Source organism: Crotalus tigris, unplaced genomic scaffold, assembly GCF_016545835.1.
Source record: "Crotalus tigris isolate CLP2741 ecotype Arizona unplaced genomic scaffold, ASM1654583v1 scf7180000019968.627227, whole genome shotgun sequence".
NCBI classification, from domain to species: domain Eukaryota; kingdom Metazoa; phylum Chordata; class Lepidosauria; order Squamata; family Viperidae; genus Crotalus; species Crotalus tigris.
Window position 1 is genome coordinate 218,989 of NW_024097797.1, and position 14,069 is coordinate 233,057.

The 14,069-nt window shown below is 37.0% G+C and overlaps 1 protein-coding gene across 2 annotated transcripts in view; it reads left to right on the forward strand.

Annotated features, from left to right (window-relative positions):
* PAMR1 (peptidase domain containing associated with muscle regeneration 1) overlaps nt 1-14,069 on the forward strand; it is a 79,676-nt gene that overhangs the window by 23,720 nt on the left and 41,887 nt on the right. For both annotated transcript variants that reach the window (XM_039365164.1, XM_039365165.1), the window contains exons 4-5: nt 8,571-8,685; nt 10,178-10,395. In XM_039365164.1, the coding sequence (XP_039221098.1) occupies nt 8,571-8,685; nt 10,178-10,395 (333 nt within the window). The remainder of the gene's footprint in view (nt 1-8,570; nt 8,686-10,177; nt 10,396-14,069) is intronic.

Here is a 14,069-nt window from a genome sequence, read left to right on the forward strand (position 1 = left end):
GTAAATTAAACTTTACCTTATATACAGACTAGCATTTGGTAAAGTAGCAATGAAGGTTTTGGAAAAGTTATCCAGATGTTGTGATGTGGCTATATCTAAAAAGATCAGAAACGGACAGGCAATGCTTTTCCCTGTGACATCTTATGGAAGGAAAAACTGAAGCAGACAGAAAGAGCACTAATGCTTTTGAAAATCAACGTGGAAGAAGACTAATGAGACCCATGGATTGCCAAGAAAACAAAGAAATGGCTCATAGAACAAATCAATCCAGAGTCCTCACTCAGAGCACAAATGACTAGGGTCAAATTATCCTGTTTTGGACATATGATCCTGCTCTCCTCAGAAGTCATGGAAAGATGGGAAAGGAAAGAGAAGGTGAAGAACAGCAAGGTGGTGGAACATAAATAGAGCAGCTATGTGCACCATTGAAAGATTTGAATGGCTAGATTGGGAGTAGATCGCCCTGAGAGGAAAATCAGTCAATTGTCTATAAATGCAGTACATTTATTTTCATTTTTTTATCAATCAGTTATTTTCATTTACATATATCTATCATTCTCTATCACAAACAGCCAATCATGTCACATAGAAGACAGATACATCCTCATATTCTCCTTACTTCTTTCAGAAAGGATGAAAATGAAGAAAGGACAAGAATAGGATAGAGCTGGATTAAGGAACAAGGTTAATGGAAGGAGAGAGAACTGGGCTAACCGCTATATGTAGATAAGTCTTATTATGTTATTTTGTGAAAGCAGTATTTTCACATTTGAGGTTGTTAATAATTCTTTCTGGGCTACTATCTCACTATAGCCATTTATTTTTAGTTTTTAGTAAAACATTGAGAATTTCATCTTTGATCCCTAGAATAGCTTCAGTTTCTCAAGTGGCTTTTATGAAACCAATTTCAGGCATGGTGACTGATTGATTAGTTGTTGTTGTCTCTTGTTTTTCTGTGATGATGTGTCTAACCAAGTCCTTCAGGTCTTGTAATGATGCACCCATTGCCACTACAATTGTCTCCATTAGGCACTGGTATCTATGCTGTAACTATTGTAATGAAGGCAGATACAATTAGACTCTTTAGGTTGTCAACCAGTAGTTCAGCTACAGCCCTAAATTTTGTTAGGTTTTTTTAGTTGTATATATTATTTACTATATATACCAACTCCTACCAGCCTAGCAATTTGAAAGCATATAAGTGCAAGTAGATAAACAGGTACCACTTCGGTGGGAAGGTGACAGTGTTCCGTGGTGTCATGCTGGCCGCCTTTGGACAGCTCTGGCTGAATGGCCTTGAAACAGAGATGAGCACTGCCCCCTAAAGTCGGCAACAGCTAGCAGAGTAAAATCTGCAGGGACTCCGTAACCTTTATATACTAGACCGCCTGGTGTTCCTGTTATAATTAATCATAAAGTTACTGGTAACATGTTTCAGAATAAGCATAGGCAAATCAAGCTCTGCATCGTGTACAATTACTTAGTATTTCTTTTGTGCCTTGTTCTTTTTGCTCTCTACTCAGACAATTGAATTTTTTTGAAGAAAGCCTCTGCGACAGTGCTCATAAATCATTCTGATGATCTCTTGGAATTGGTGACATGTACCTATGAAATACATTCTTACTGTATTTATGTTAACTGCATTTTTGAGTAATCCAGAAGCATTCTAAAAAACTTTGATCCTCAACATTTTCTTTCCTTTTTTACCAAGCTTCTTACTTAAAGTTACAGGTAGTCCTCAGCTATACAACCGTTCATTTAGTGACTGTTTGAAGTTACAATGGCACTGAAAAAAGTGACTTACATCCATTTTTTCACACAACAGTTGCAGTATCTCATGGTCATGTGATCAAAATTCAGATACTTGGCAACTGGCATGTACTTATGACAGTTGCAGTGTCCCAGGGTCATGTGATCACCTTTTGCCACCTTCTGACAAACAAAGTCAATGGGGAAGCCAGATTCACTTAACAACTATGTACTAACTTAACAACTGCAGAGTTTCACTTAATCACAGTGGCAAGAAACATTGTAAAATGAGACAAAACTCACTTAACAACTGCCTTGCTTAGCAACATAAATTTTGGGCTTAATTGTGCTTGTAAATCAAGGACTATCTTTATTGTCTGTTTTGAAGCGATTGTGTTCAACTTTCATTTTTCATGTAGAAGTAAATTAAAATAAGTTGTTATTACTAATTGGTTCAGTCCTATAAGTACCTCATACTAAACTCATATGCTTTATAAGTATCCAACTTACCGTACTTTTTTGTTTGGGAATAAGCAACTTTCTGCAATGTGCAGAAAAAGAGTAAGTCAGCAAAACATCATAAAAGCAGGAGGAAACAGAAAAGGAAATCTAATTAAACCTGGTCCATATAGTACAATTTACTATACTCTCCATATCGATCTTTGCAAATATTGTTGCTTCCTTCATGTCTGTACAGCAATTTTTACACTACCTTTTGTTCTTTAATCTCCCTAATTTTCTCCATCCAGCATGCTTGTTTTGGCTTTAGTCTTCATTTTATATGACAGCCTTTTCAGTGAAGGTCTGGACTGGTCACTCACTTTTGTATTCAATCCATATTTCTTAATCATCCATTTATACTGGACCATGTTTTACTGTAAAACCCTTTCCCCTATATTCAGCTGACTTTAAAGTTTCACCTAACATACTCCACACCCACTTCATTTACAAGTACACTCTTTTACATAGCAGCTTCTACTTTGTTCAGCTTTTATATCTTGCAACAGCCCACATATTGGTATTCCTCAAATTACACCCACAATTGGGACTGGAATTTTGGTCACCAAGCGATGCGGTCATTAAACAAGTCATGTGACCGAGCCCAATTTGATGACCATTTTATCATGGTTGTTAAATGAATTACCATGGTTGTCTTTGCTTGGCAGAAGCTGACCGGAAAGATTGCAAATCACAATCATATGTCCATAAGATGCTACATCTTTTGCAAATGGGAGTACATGAAACACACAAATTACAATCATATGAGGGGGAGGGCTATGCAAGGGTCATAACTTTGAGGATAGGTTGCAAGTCACTTTTTCTGAGGTTGACATAATTTTGAACTATTATTAAAAAAATGGTCTGAGGACTATCTGCACTTCCCAGTTTCTATTGCTTTCTACCAGCATTTACATCACACAGTTTAACATTTGCTGCAAATCCTTTGGGTGTTCAGGTCAACTACATGGCATTGTCTACATATGAAAACACACATATTTACATTATAAATCAATGCACTTCTAATGTTACTATAAGCATAATTATCCATAAATATATTAAACAATCAAGGAAATGCTACGTTCTCGTATCTTATTCTCTGTTGAATATTGAATAATTCACCCAACATACCATTTATTTTCAGACATGCTTTTTCCCCCAATTTATGCTACCCTTACTGCATACAGGAGCCAGCATTTATATCTAAAGTTCTGGCGCTATTTAGGTTTAAATCTGTAGTTCTGTCTTGTATGGTCAATTTTATGGACATCCGTTTAAGAAGAAAATTATTGATCATATTTAGAAGCATTTATTAAGTGTATTTAGTATATTTACTTTAATTCTTTGGCCTCAGACAAAAAAATATGTTCCAAAAAGTTTTGCCATCTTTTTTCCAGACACAAAAGGAACAGTATGATGACAGCCTTCCAGAATTGATTCCTTTCCACTCTCTCCCTTCCTAAGCACCCCTTCCTTCAAGACAAGACAGGATTTATGTTCAGCTTTTAAATTGTTCTCAAAACTTTCCAAATCTCTCTCTCTCTCTCTCTCTCTCTCTCTCTCTCTCTCTCTCTCTCTCTCTCTCTCTCTCTCTCAGCTTTTGAAATAAAAGTATGTTTTGGTTGGGAGCTACTTGGCTGATAATATCAAAGGATGACAGGTATTGTGTATCCCTCTTGTGGATGGATTAGAAACAGAAAAATGATAATCAGATTTGACCATGTATATGTTTCATTCAGAAATGGTTTGTGGCAAATAGGAGCTTGTTTCTCTTGTTTCTTTGAATGGCTCTGTCTTTAGCCTTTGGACCACCTGCCTTGTTGGCCAGTCCTACTTCCTTGGCAGAAATGGTCCACAAGTTCAAATTGTACTGTTCTCTAAAGAAAGGTGCATTCAGTATTCCTTGCATGGCACCATCGCTTTGCACCAATTCTTTCTTGCCAATGGCAAGAGAAAGAAAAGAAACAGAAAAGCCCCCTTATAATGGAAAGGGAATGTTCTCTGAGGTGATTCAAGGACCTTGTCAATCCTTCTGAAGAAGGTTTCCTGCAGCTTTGTCTCAGGTTGTTTTGAGAGGAGAGGCAGCAACTGTGCTACATTTCCTCTCCCCGGTGTGGAAAGCTACATTAGTTTCCAGCGGATCCTGGCATATTTCAACAGCATCCTAATGACAGTCATGGGGGCAATGTAATTAATTTTCCAGTTTTTCACATCAGGAGCCAAGAAGCCCTGGTGTGGAATGAAGTACTTATGACAGACCCTTCTGAGCTTGTTTTGTGTTTTATTGGAATCTATATAGCTGAGGGTAATTGAGGGTAAACTGGCAAATGATTTGCATTTATAGGAATGGTCAAATCTTAGTAAGGTAGAACCATGTAGGATACAGGAAATACTGAGATAGGATAGTGGGCATGTTACTGAAGATGATTCAGCCACATCACTGTTCATTAGATGAGCCTCTTACTTGGAGTTTTCTAAATGTGTGTTAAGAATTCACAGAGTTTCAATGAAAACACATCTTGGAATGCCACTAGTTCCTCTTTTTTGTGTAATATTTTATTTATTTTCTAATTTTACATTTAAATATTTAGAAAGCAATGTGGCAGCTGGATTAGTCAATAACCTCTTAATGACCATGATTCCATAAAAGTTCTCCTGATCAACTCTTTCGGAAATCTGAAGGAGCTAAGCAAGAATGCTATTGTGTAACAGTTATTACCAGCCAGTACCAAAATAATAGTTTTACATTCTGTACCATCTTTGGGCTCCTTGTGTTTGTTTGTTTGTATATTAGAACTTAAGACTGGAAAAAACCCTGTGTCATTCCTTTTGTCATTTTTGCCACAGAAAATTCATGTAAGCTTTTGGTGGGGAAAGCAAGAAAAGTGCTATTATGGTTGGTTGCATAGACAGACAGAAGTTTTGGCATTTTTATTCATCTGTTGTGTTCTTCCCAAGGACCTGGGATAGGCAGATGTTGTTTAATGGTGTTAAAGTGTCATTTCAGGATGTAAGCTCTTCCAAGCAAAGCTGTCTTTTGCAATTGGACAGATAGAAATATTGTTAATATGCAAATTTTCTAAGTGCCCTCTAAGATGTTTTGGTATGTCATCTAGTGTGCTGATAACCAGTGGGACCATGGGCTGTTTATGCTATACAGATAGTCCTTGATTTTCAACAATTCACTTAGTGACTGTTCGAAGTTACAACGGCACTGAAAAAAGTAACTTATGACCATTTTTCACATTTATTACCATTGCAGCATCCCCGTGGTCATGGGGATGCTTGACAACCAACTCACATTTATGACAGTTGCAGTGTCCCAGGATCATGTGAACGTCTTTTACAACATTCTGACAAGTAAAGTCAATGGGGAAACCAGATTCCCCAGTAACAACTGTGTTACTAATTTAACAACTGCACTGATTCACTTAACAAATGTGGCAACAAAAGTCGAAAATGGGGCAAAACTCACTTAACAAATTTCTCATTGAGTAACATAAATTTTGGGCTCAATTGTGGTTGTAAATTGAGGACTACCTGTATAATCTTTCAACTTCAATTTTCAGATCATGATACTTTGTGGTCTTCTCCAATTCTTTGTGTTCTACTGTTGTTACAGCAATTATCCACACTTTCTTCTTTTCAATCACAGTTAAATCTGGTGTATCAAGACTTGTGCCAATTATTAACCATTTGCTGATGTCTCTTTTATTCAATACTTCATTTAGTTGTTTAGTCATGTAAACTACTCAGGTATTTGAGCCCAAAGCCCTGCAATTCATTAATTGCAGGAGATGTCTGGTGTTTGCCCATGTTCATTCAATTTTTAACCATTTCTGCTGTTATTATTAGTTCTTCCATTCAATTTTTACTAAGTTCATCTTCAAATTTTTTTATCCATCCAGCACTTTTATTATAATCCCTTTGAGTTTCCCATGATCTTTCCAAAACTGGATTGCTTTCTTTTTGCTTGGTTTTCCATTGTAGAATTCCTATTGCTATTTATATGTTGGCAGAATCACTTTTGATCTTATTGAAATATCTGATTTTGCTTAATTTGTGCCTTGTAACATTGTGCCCAGCTATTGCTTTTATTTGTTGCTTTATTTCCAGAGCTTATTTTTTTAAGTTAAGCCATTTTTAAAAAATTGGGCTTGCCTTGATCCATACTTCCTTCACTTTTTTGTCTTTCATGTTCTTTAAGTTATTCACATCTGATCTTAATTTCTTTATCTTGGTCTCCATTCAGATCTTCCATTTTAGGATTGAATGTGATTTTGCATTTGGATTTCTAATTTTAATGCATAGTTCTTCTGCTACTACCATTATTGTACTATGTACAAGCTGATAGTTCTGTCCAATAGATGTTGTTTTAATCCTTCCAAGTGTATTATTCACATCCTTCATTATAAGTGCCAGGTCTTTTTTGGATGCTATTTTCAATGCTGGCAGTCTTTGTCTTTCTACCAGTAATTCTGCATAACCATAATTTTCTTGTAGGAGAAATTTCCTGACAGAACAATTAATCAGTGGAACAACTTGCCTCCAGAAGTTGTTGGTGCTCCAATACTGGAGATTTTTAAAAAGAGATTGGACAACCATATGTCTCAAATGGTATAGGGTTTCCTGCGTGAGCAGGGGTTGGACTAGAAGACCTCCAAGATCCCTTCCAACTCTGTTATTCTGTTGTTCTGGATGAGGGGTCAGTTCATAGGCTGTTTCAATATTGGGCTTCCCTGGTTCTGTTATTATTATTTCTTCTAAGTTATCATTTCTGTAGTTCACGTCAGCTGTTTCCTCTACATTTCCAATTGTTGTTATCCAAATTTCTTCTGTTATTCTACTATTGTTTTCTGGGTCTTCCATTTTCACTATTTTTCTGAATCTTAATGAATCTTCTCTTCTCTGCTAATTATTGTTTAGTGACACTTAAGTCTGGATAAATTGTTTTCCACAGTTCAAATATTTATTTTAAGTAGCCCCACTTTGGTGGTTCTGACTTATTATAGCCGGCCATAATGATGCAATTTTCAAATAAGGTATACTTTTGTCTTGTTTATGTTTTTTTTTATTATTATTATTAGCGGGCCGGTTGCGTTCATGGCCAGAAGTCTTGTCTATGGTTATTGTTCTTCCCAAAAGACTAAGCCCTGGTTGCCCAGCTCCTAAGCCACATTGCCCACTTGTCAAAAGCTGCCCAGGAACGCGAATATCTAATATGATGAATGTGTGATGATCAATCTGGTATGGTATTTTTTTTTCTATTTCTCACCCTATTAAAAGGGTTAGTCTGGCTCTTCCACTAAGACCTGTTTCACATGAGTGACCATTCTGTTAGTATGGATTACGATCAGCATAGCTCTCAAACTCATCAGAGCACCACAAGCCCCTCCCCCACACCAAAGGGGTATCCTTGGAAGGATTATTATGTACACAACAATGTGAAATCACAGCTGCCAGTTCACTAGCTGGTGTTGGCCTTCATTTGCATTAAGTTCTTCCCAAGAACCTATGATATCATCATGTATTGGTGTAGTACGTATATATACAGATCCAAGCAGTGTAGCCTTTTGTAACTGACAGATGGAAATTAGCAGAAGATATACAGCACCTGTCCCATTTCTTCCCATTTCCAGTTTATCTATGCCAAATGGGGCCAGTCAGTGGGACAAACTGAGATGTACACACCAACCCCCCCCCCCCTTGGTCTTTGAAATGTGGAAGATTACTTGCAATTCTGTGCGGAGCAAAACAGTGGTTGTGCTTTTTTATGAGCTTTTCTTCTAGAAGAATCTACAACGCTCCCATGTTTGTAGGATGAATATAGCAGCAAAATCACTGCCTTTCAATGAATGGGCTCATTGAGCAATAGTTGTGCTTTGAACAGTGACATGGAACAAGCTTGAAGGTTGACTGAGTTTTCTTTAGCCATGGTGGAAAAGGCCAAGAATTTGCTGTAAAGTTTTGAAAAATCCAGGCAGGTAATAATAGGCTTTTTATAGGATATCATATATGTCTAGGGCAGAGATAGGCAACCTTGGCTCTTTTTTGACTCGTGGACTTCAACTCCCAGAATTCTTGAGCCAGCCATGCTGGCTCAGGAATTCTGGGAGTTGAAATCCACGAGTCATAAAAGAGCCAAGGTTGCCTACCCCTGGTCTAGAGTTTGGCTAGGTTGGGAAAATGTGCTCAGGTTACATTCCTATCTAAAAAGAAGATTTTTTCTAATGTGCACATGGCCAATAACTTGTCTTTTGGCATTGTTCCTGAGATAAATTTTCTATAAATATCTATGTGGGTTTTTTTTGTCTTCCCTTTAGGGTGTGGACAAGTTCTCAAAGCTTCCAAGGGTCAAATTTTATTGGAGAGCTATCCACTGAATGCCCAGTGTGAATGGATTATACATGCCAAACCTGGATTTGTGGTTGAACTAAGGTAGGATGTTAATATACTGAATTTTCTTTTTATATTTGTGGAGAAAGGTGTGTTGAGGTATCCAACTAATATTTCAAGCCTGGCACCAAAGGAATTTTTACGGGCTCCTCCCCAGAGCCATTATTTTCAATCATGGAATACAAAGTATTTAAATAAATAAATGCCTGTCTTTGAATTTCTGTATCAGTTTAAAAACATTAAAAATAAATGCAACAGGATATATTCTCAGTTAATTGGTCCTCGGTCCATCTTTATTAATGGAAGATCATTCCATGGATGAACTGGAAGCTTCTTCATGAAGGTATATGCCAGTGATGGCGAACCTTTTAGAGACCGAGTGCCCAAACTGCAACCAAAATCCACTTATCATCGTCGGGTGCTGGGTGGGTGTGGCCCATTGGGTGGGCATGGCAGCGGTGGTAACAGCAGACTGGGTGGGACTAAAAAGTTCAATCAATCAATTCCAACTTTGCAAGATCTTTTTTTTTTCTCTGAAAAGTTGAAATTGATTGATTGAATATGAGCCGAGGTGGCGCAGCAGTTAGAGTGCAGTACTGCAGGCCACTTTAGCTGACTGTATTCAGCAGGTCAGCGGTTCAAATCTCACCGGCTCAAGGTTGACTCAGCCTTCCATCCTTTCGAGGTAGGTAAAGTGAGGACCCAGATTGTTGGGGGCAATGTAAATATATATATATATATATATATATATATATATATACATTGCTTACTGGTGTACACCGCTTAGAGAGTGCTTGCACTTAAAGCGGTATATAAGTCTCATAAATAAATAAATAAATAAATAAAACCTTTTTTTTTTTGTACATGGCAGCAGAGTCCTAAAGCGAAAAGGTTTTATAAAACCCAGCTGAAGGCCTAGGACTGGGGCGACAGCATGCATGCCCACAGAGAGGGCTCTGAGTGCCACCTCTGGCAGCCATGCCATAGGTTCACCACCACTGGTATATGCTCTACTATTGAAACATTATTTCTCTACGTTTCTGTGGAGATTCTCAGTCATGGTTGTCCCAAAGGTGCTTTTTCGAAAGGCAAGTGGACTTACTCTGTTTTCCTTGAAGGCGTTTCACTTCTCATTCAGAAAGCTTCTTGGATGAGAAGTGAAATATCTCCGAGGAAAACAAAGAAATTCCAGTTGCCTTTTGGAAGAAGCACCTTTGGGATTATTTCTCTGCATTCTCCTCCAGTCTCAAAATGAGTCTTCTTGAGGTCAGGAATTATGAAGAAGTCTGGAAGAGGGTTGTTCATATTATAGAAGCTTCTTACAGACTTGAAAGAATGTTGGTAGTGCAGTAATTTTACTTATTAACTCTGTTTTATGTAAGTTGCAAAAATGCAGGTGAAAAACCTTTGAGAGACAGGAGAGTACAGAAGCAAAGTAGAAATTCAGTCCTATAGAACAAATAGCACAAAGATATAATTTTGGCATTTGAATTTGTCCTCTATCTCTCGTTCTGTCTCTTTCTGTCCGGTCAAGGTTTGCTATGCTGAGTCTAGAGTTTGACTACATGTGTCAGTACGATTATGTGGAGGTCCGTGATGGGGACAGTGTGGACAGCAAGTTAATTAAACGCTTTTGTGGCAATGATAGGCCTCTCCCAATACGAAGCACTGGCTCCTCCCTTCATGTCCTTTTTCATTCAGATGGTTCCAAAAATTTTGATGGATTTCATGCAGTTTTTGAAGAAATCACAGGTAAGAATTATGTAATAGAAGATATTTTTAACTAAAATAGCTTGATCTTAGAATTTTTTTTCACTTTTTAATGCTATTGAAATACTTTATATTGAGGTCCTGATATGAAAGCAAGCTCAATTACAGTTGTAAAAATTGTGATCCATGGCTGATTTTTATCTACAAACAACCCAATTTTCCTAGTGTTTTTTTTTTTTTTTTCATAACCAGTTCCCAATTCTGGGAAGCTACAAACATGCATTCTTATCAGACCAAATGCCTTTGAGGTCAACTTTATGTTGACTATGATGTAAGATTTACCCATAAATTTAAGTAGATAGAAGAAGAGAATAACAATACATTGTGTGGGCAAATGGCATAATCTATTTATGAAATGGATTTATCTATGAAATTTAGAAGCTATCTAAAGCAACTCTGGGTAGCTTACATTAAAAGAAAAAATAATAATAATTTAAAAAACACTAGAAAGAAGGATTCCATGTTCACATTATCCTACTACCGCATAAACACGCTACCTCAAACAGAAAATATTACCACTAAAATTCCACAACATCCTATCTAAGGCACAGGACAAGAACCAAGTCCCATCAAGGTGGGAGATACATGGCTTTTACATGGTTATTAATAAAAAAATTAACAAATAAGCAGCACAATTCTATCCATCATATTTTCTTTTGCATCCTATACAGCTAATTGGAATCCTAAGAACTTACATGTATTCATTCATACCATTCTTTTGAAAATGCTACTTTATTATTGTCATTTCAATGCAACTATACTACTGTTTCTAATCCCACTTCCCTTAAAAACCATTGTGAAACTGATCTGGAATTCCTGCTATCAATGGAAATGCAAAGAATAGCACTATACTGAGGCAAAAGTGAGTGAGGGAACAGTTCCTAATAGAGGCAGAATGCATGGAAGGTCTGTACAGCACCTTAAGAGAAGGGGTTGAATTTGTTGAGTTTTACCTACATTTGAACAGGACTTGTCAAAAATTCACCCAGTTCCTGGATTTGTGTCAATGTTGCAAGAGTAGATAGGTCTGGGGATAATTCCTAGGGATAATAAATAAAGTGGTATTTAACTAGTTGTGTTGTTCTGTGCTTGTCAGTACAGTGCATGCATGTACTCTGGTTGGTGGGATATGGGCAATGGCATATTGTTGACTTGCAATGTAGCCTGTATAGAATTCCGTGAGATTGCTTGGGGTAAAATTGGGCTTTGCTTTCCAAATTAGTCAGTGTATAAATTTAATAAATACAAAAAAGAAATGGTTGCTATAAAAATGGATGAGGATGAGAGACAGATTCTATAAGGCGTATATAGGGAAAAAGATAGCAGGAATGAAGTTGGAAAATAGGCAACAATAAAGATTGAATAGGCAGAGAAAAAAGTTATTTTGGATGAAATAAAATATTATTTTGGAAATGGATGATGAGGGCTAAGCAAGGAGCCTCCAGCAGAATAAAGGGAATTATAAAAATAATGAAATAATACGGGAAGTGCTTAAAGTGAGCAAATACTTGAAGAAGTGTTTTAGACATTTATACAGGACCTGTCAAAAAGTGCAATGTGAGAATGTTGAAAAATGGAAAGGCTATATGTGTAGATGGTTTAAGTGGAAAAAAGTTAAAATGCAGTCAGCTTATGGAATGTTCGCGCTTCTTGTTTAATTATGTGTGAAGATTGTGTCTGAGCCTGATAACTGGAAGAATGCTGCTATTGTTCCTCTATTCAAAGGGAGCAACAGCGAACATGGAGTCAAACACAGAGGCTGGGAGAAGTTTAAGGAACAAAAGGCAATGTAAGCAGTGGTGGAAACAGGATGGTTTATATAGAAAGAGAATACAGAAGTATAACAAGATATTTGGGGTAAACTACATCTAGCCATACAGTAGTTCCCTTTTCTGTCCTTTATCTCATGTCTTAATTCATTTGGCTTGCTGTTTCTTACTCTTTTCTGTGCTTTGCTTAATGATGCTTATCCCCAAAGAAAATAGTGTGACATGTACATATGCATAGCAACACTATATTGATCTATACTTTCTTATGTGGTCTCCTAAATGAACTGGTTTCTTTCACAAGTAATACTTCCATTTTATGAAAAGTGGATGGAGAAAAAATGTGAGAGAGTTCCATGTCAAAAATAGCAGAGTAAAGTATTGAAGAATGATTCTAGACCTCACCTCCATACTTAAGGCTGAATTCAAGGCATACTTTGTTATTTGAAATGATCAGGTAGATCAAAATACATTCAAAATACAAAATACAATCAAAATACATACAATCCAGGGAGGTATGTTGTCTCCCTGGAGAAAAAAATCAAAGATGTGGCTGAGAACCTAACCAAAATAATTAGGCCTACTGATTACTACCCTTTCCTCCTCCTTCACATTGGGACAAATGACACAACAAAGAACCTGAGTGCAATAGTGAGAGATTACAACTAGGCAATAAAGTTAAGAAGCTAGGAGCACAAGTAGTGTTTTCATCTGTACTCCCAATGAAAGGCCAACACCCATTGAGGGAAAAAAGAATTCTAGAAATAAACCATTGGCTAAAGGGTTGGTATTGCCAAGAAAACTTTGGCTTCCTGGATCATGGACTACATTTCCTATACGAAGGACTCCTGGCAAGGGATGAACTGCACCTCACAAAAACAGGGGAAAATGTAATCGGAAAAAGACCATGTCATACTGGAATTTAATATAATGCAAACACTAGCAACATAAAACAATCCAACCAGTGTCTTGAACTTCAGAAGAGCTAACTTTAACAAACTCAGAGAGAACCTAAGAAAGATCACATGGATGAAAATCCTAAAGAGGAAAACAACCCAAGAAGCATGGGAAACCCTGCATAATGCAATCACAAAAGCCCAGACCAGCACAATACCACTGAAAAAGAAAAACAATAAATTCAAAAAGAAACCAGCATGGCTGCATAAAGATCTCTCTGACAAACTGAAAGACAAAAAGGACAAATACAAAAAATGGAAAGAGGGGCATATAACTAAGGCCGATTATCAGCAGATAGCCGGAACATGCAAAGATGAAGTCAGGAAAGCAAAGGTTCAGAACGAACAAAAACTTGCAACAGAAATCATGGATAATAAAAAAAGTTTCTTCCAACATATTAACAACAAGAAAAAAATCAAGGAACTGTATGTTCACTAAAGAGAGAAGATGGCAAGGAAATAATAGGCAACAGGGAGAAAGCAGAGCTGTTAACTCATAATTTTTATCAGTCTTCACACAAAAAGAAACTATAGCCCAATATACCCAAAAAATCACTGCAAAAGACAAATTAGAAACAAAAATTAAAATAAGCAAGAAAATGGTAAGAGAACACCTATCTGACCTTGATGAATATAAATCACCGGGGCTTGACAGATTACATCCCAGAGTTCTGAAAGACTGGCAGATGTTATCTCAGAACAATTGCACCATATATTTCAAAAATCCTGGAGCACCAGGGAAGTACCTGAGGATTGGAAAAGGGCTGATGTGGTTCCCATCTTCAAGAAAGGGAAAAAAATGGACCCAGGAAACTACAGACCAATCAGTTTAACATCAATACCTGGGAAGATCCTAGAAAAGATAATAAAAAAACAGATCTGTGAACAACTAGAAACAAACAAAGTTATAATTAGTAGCTAGCACAGGTTTGTT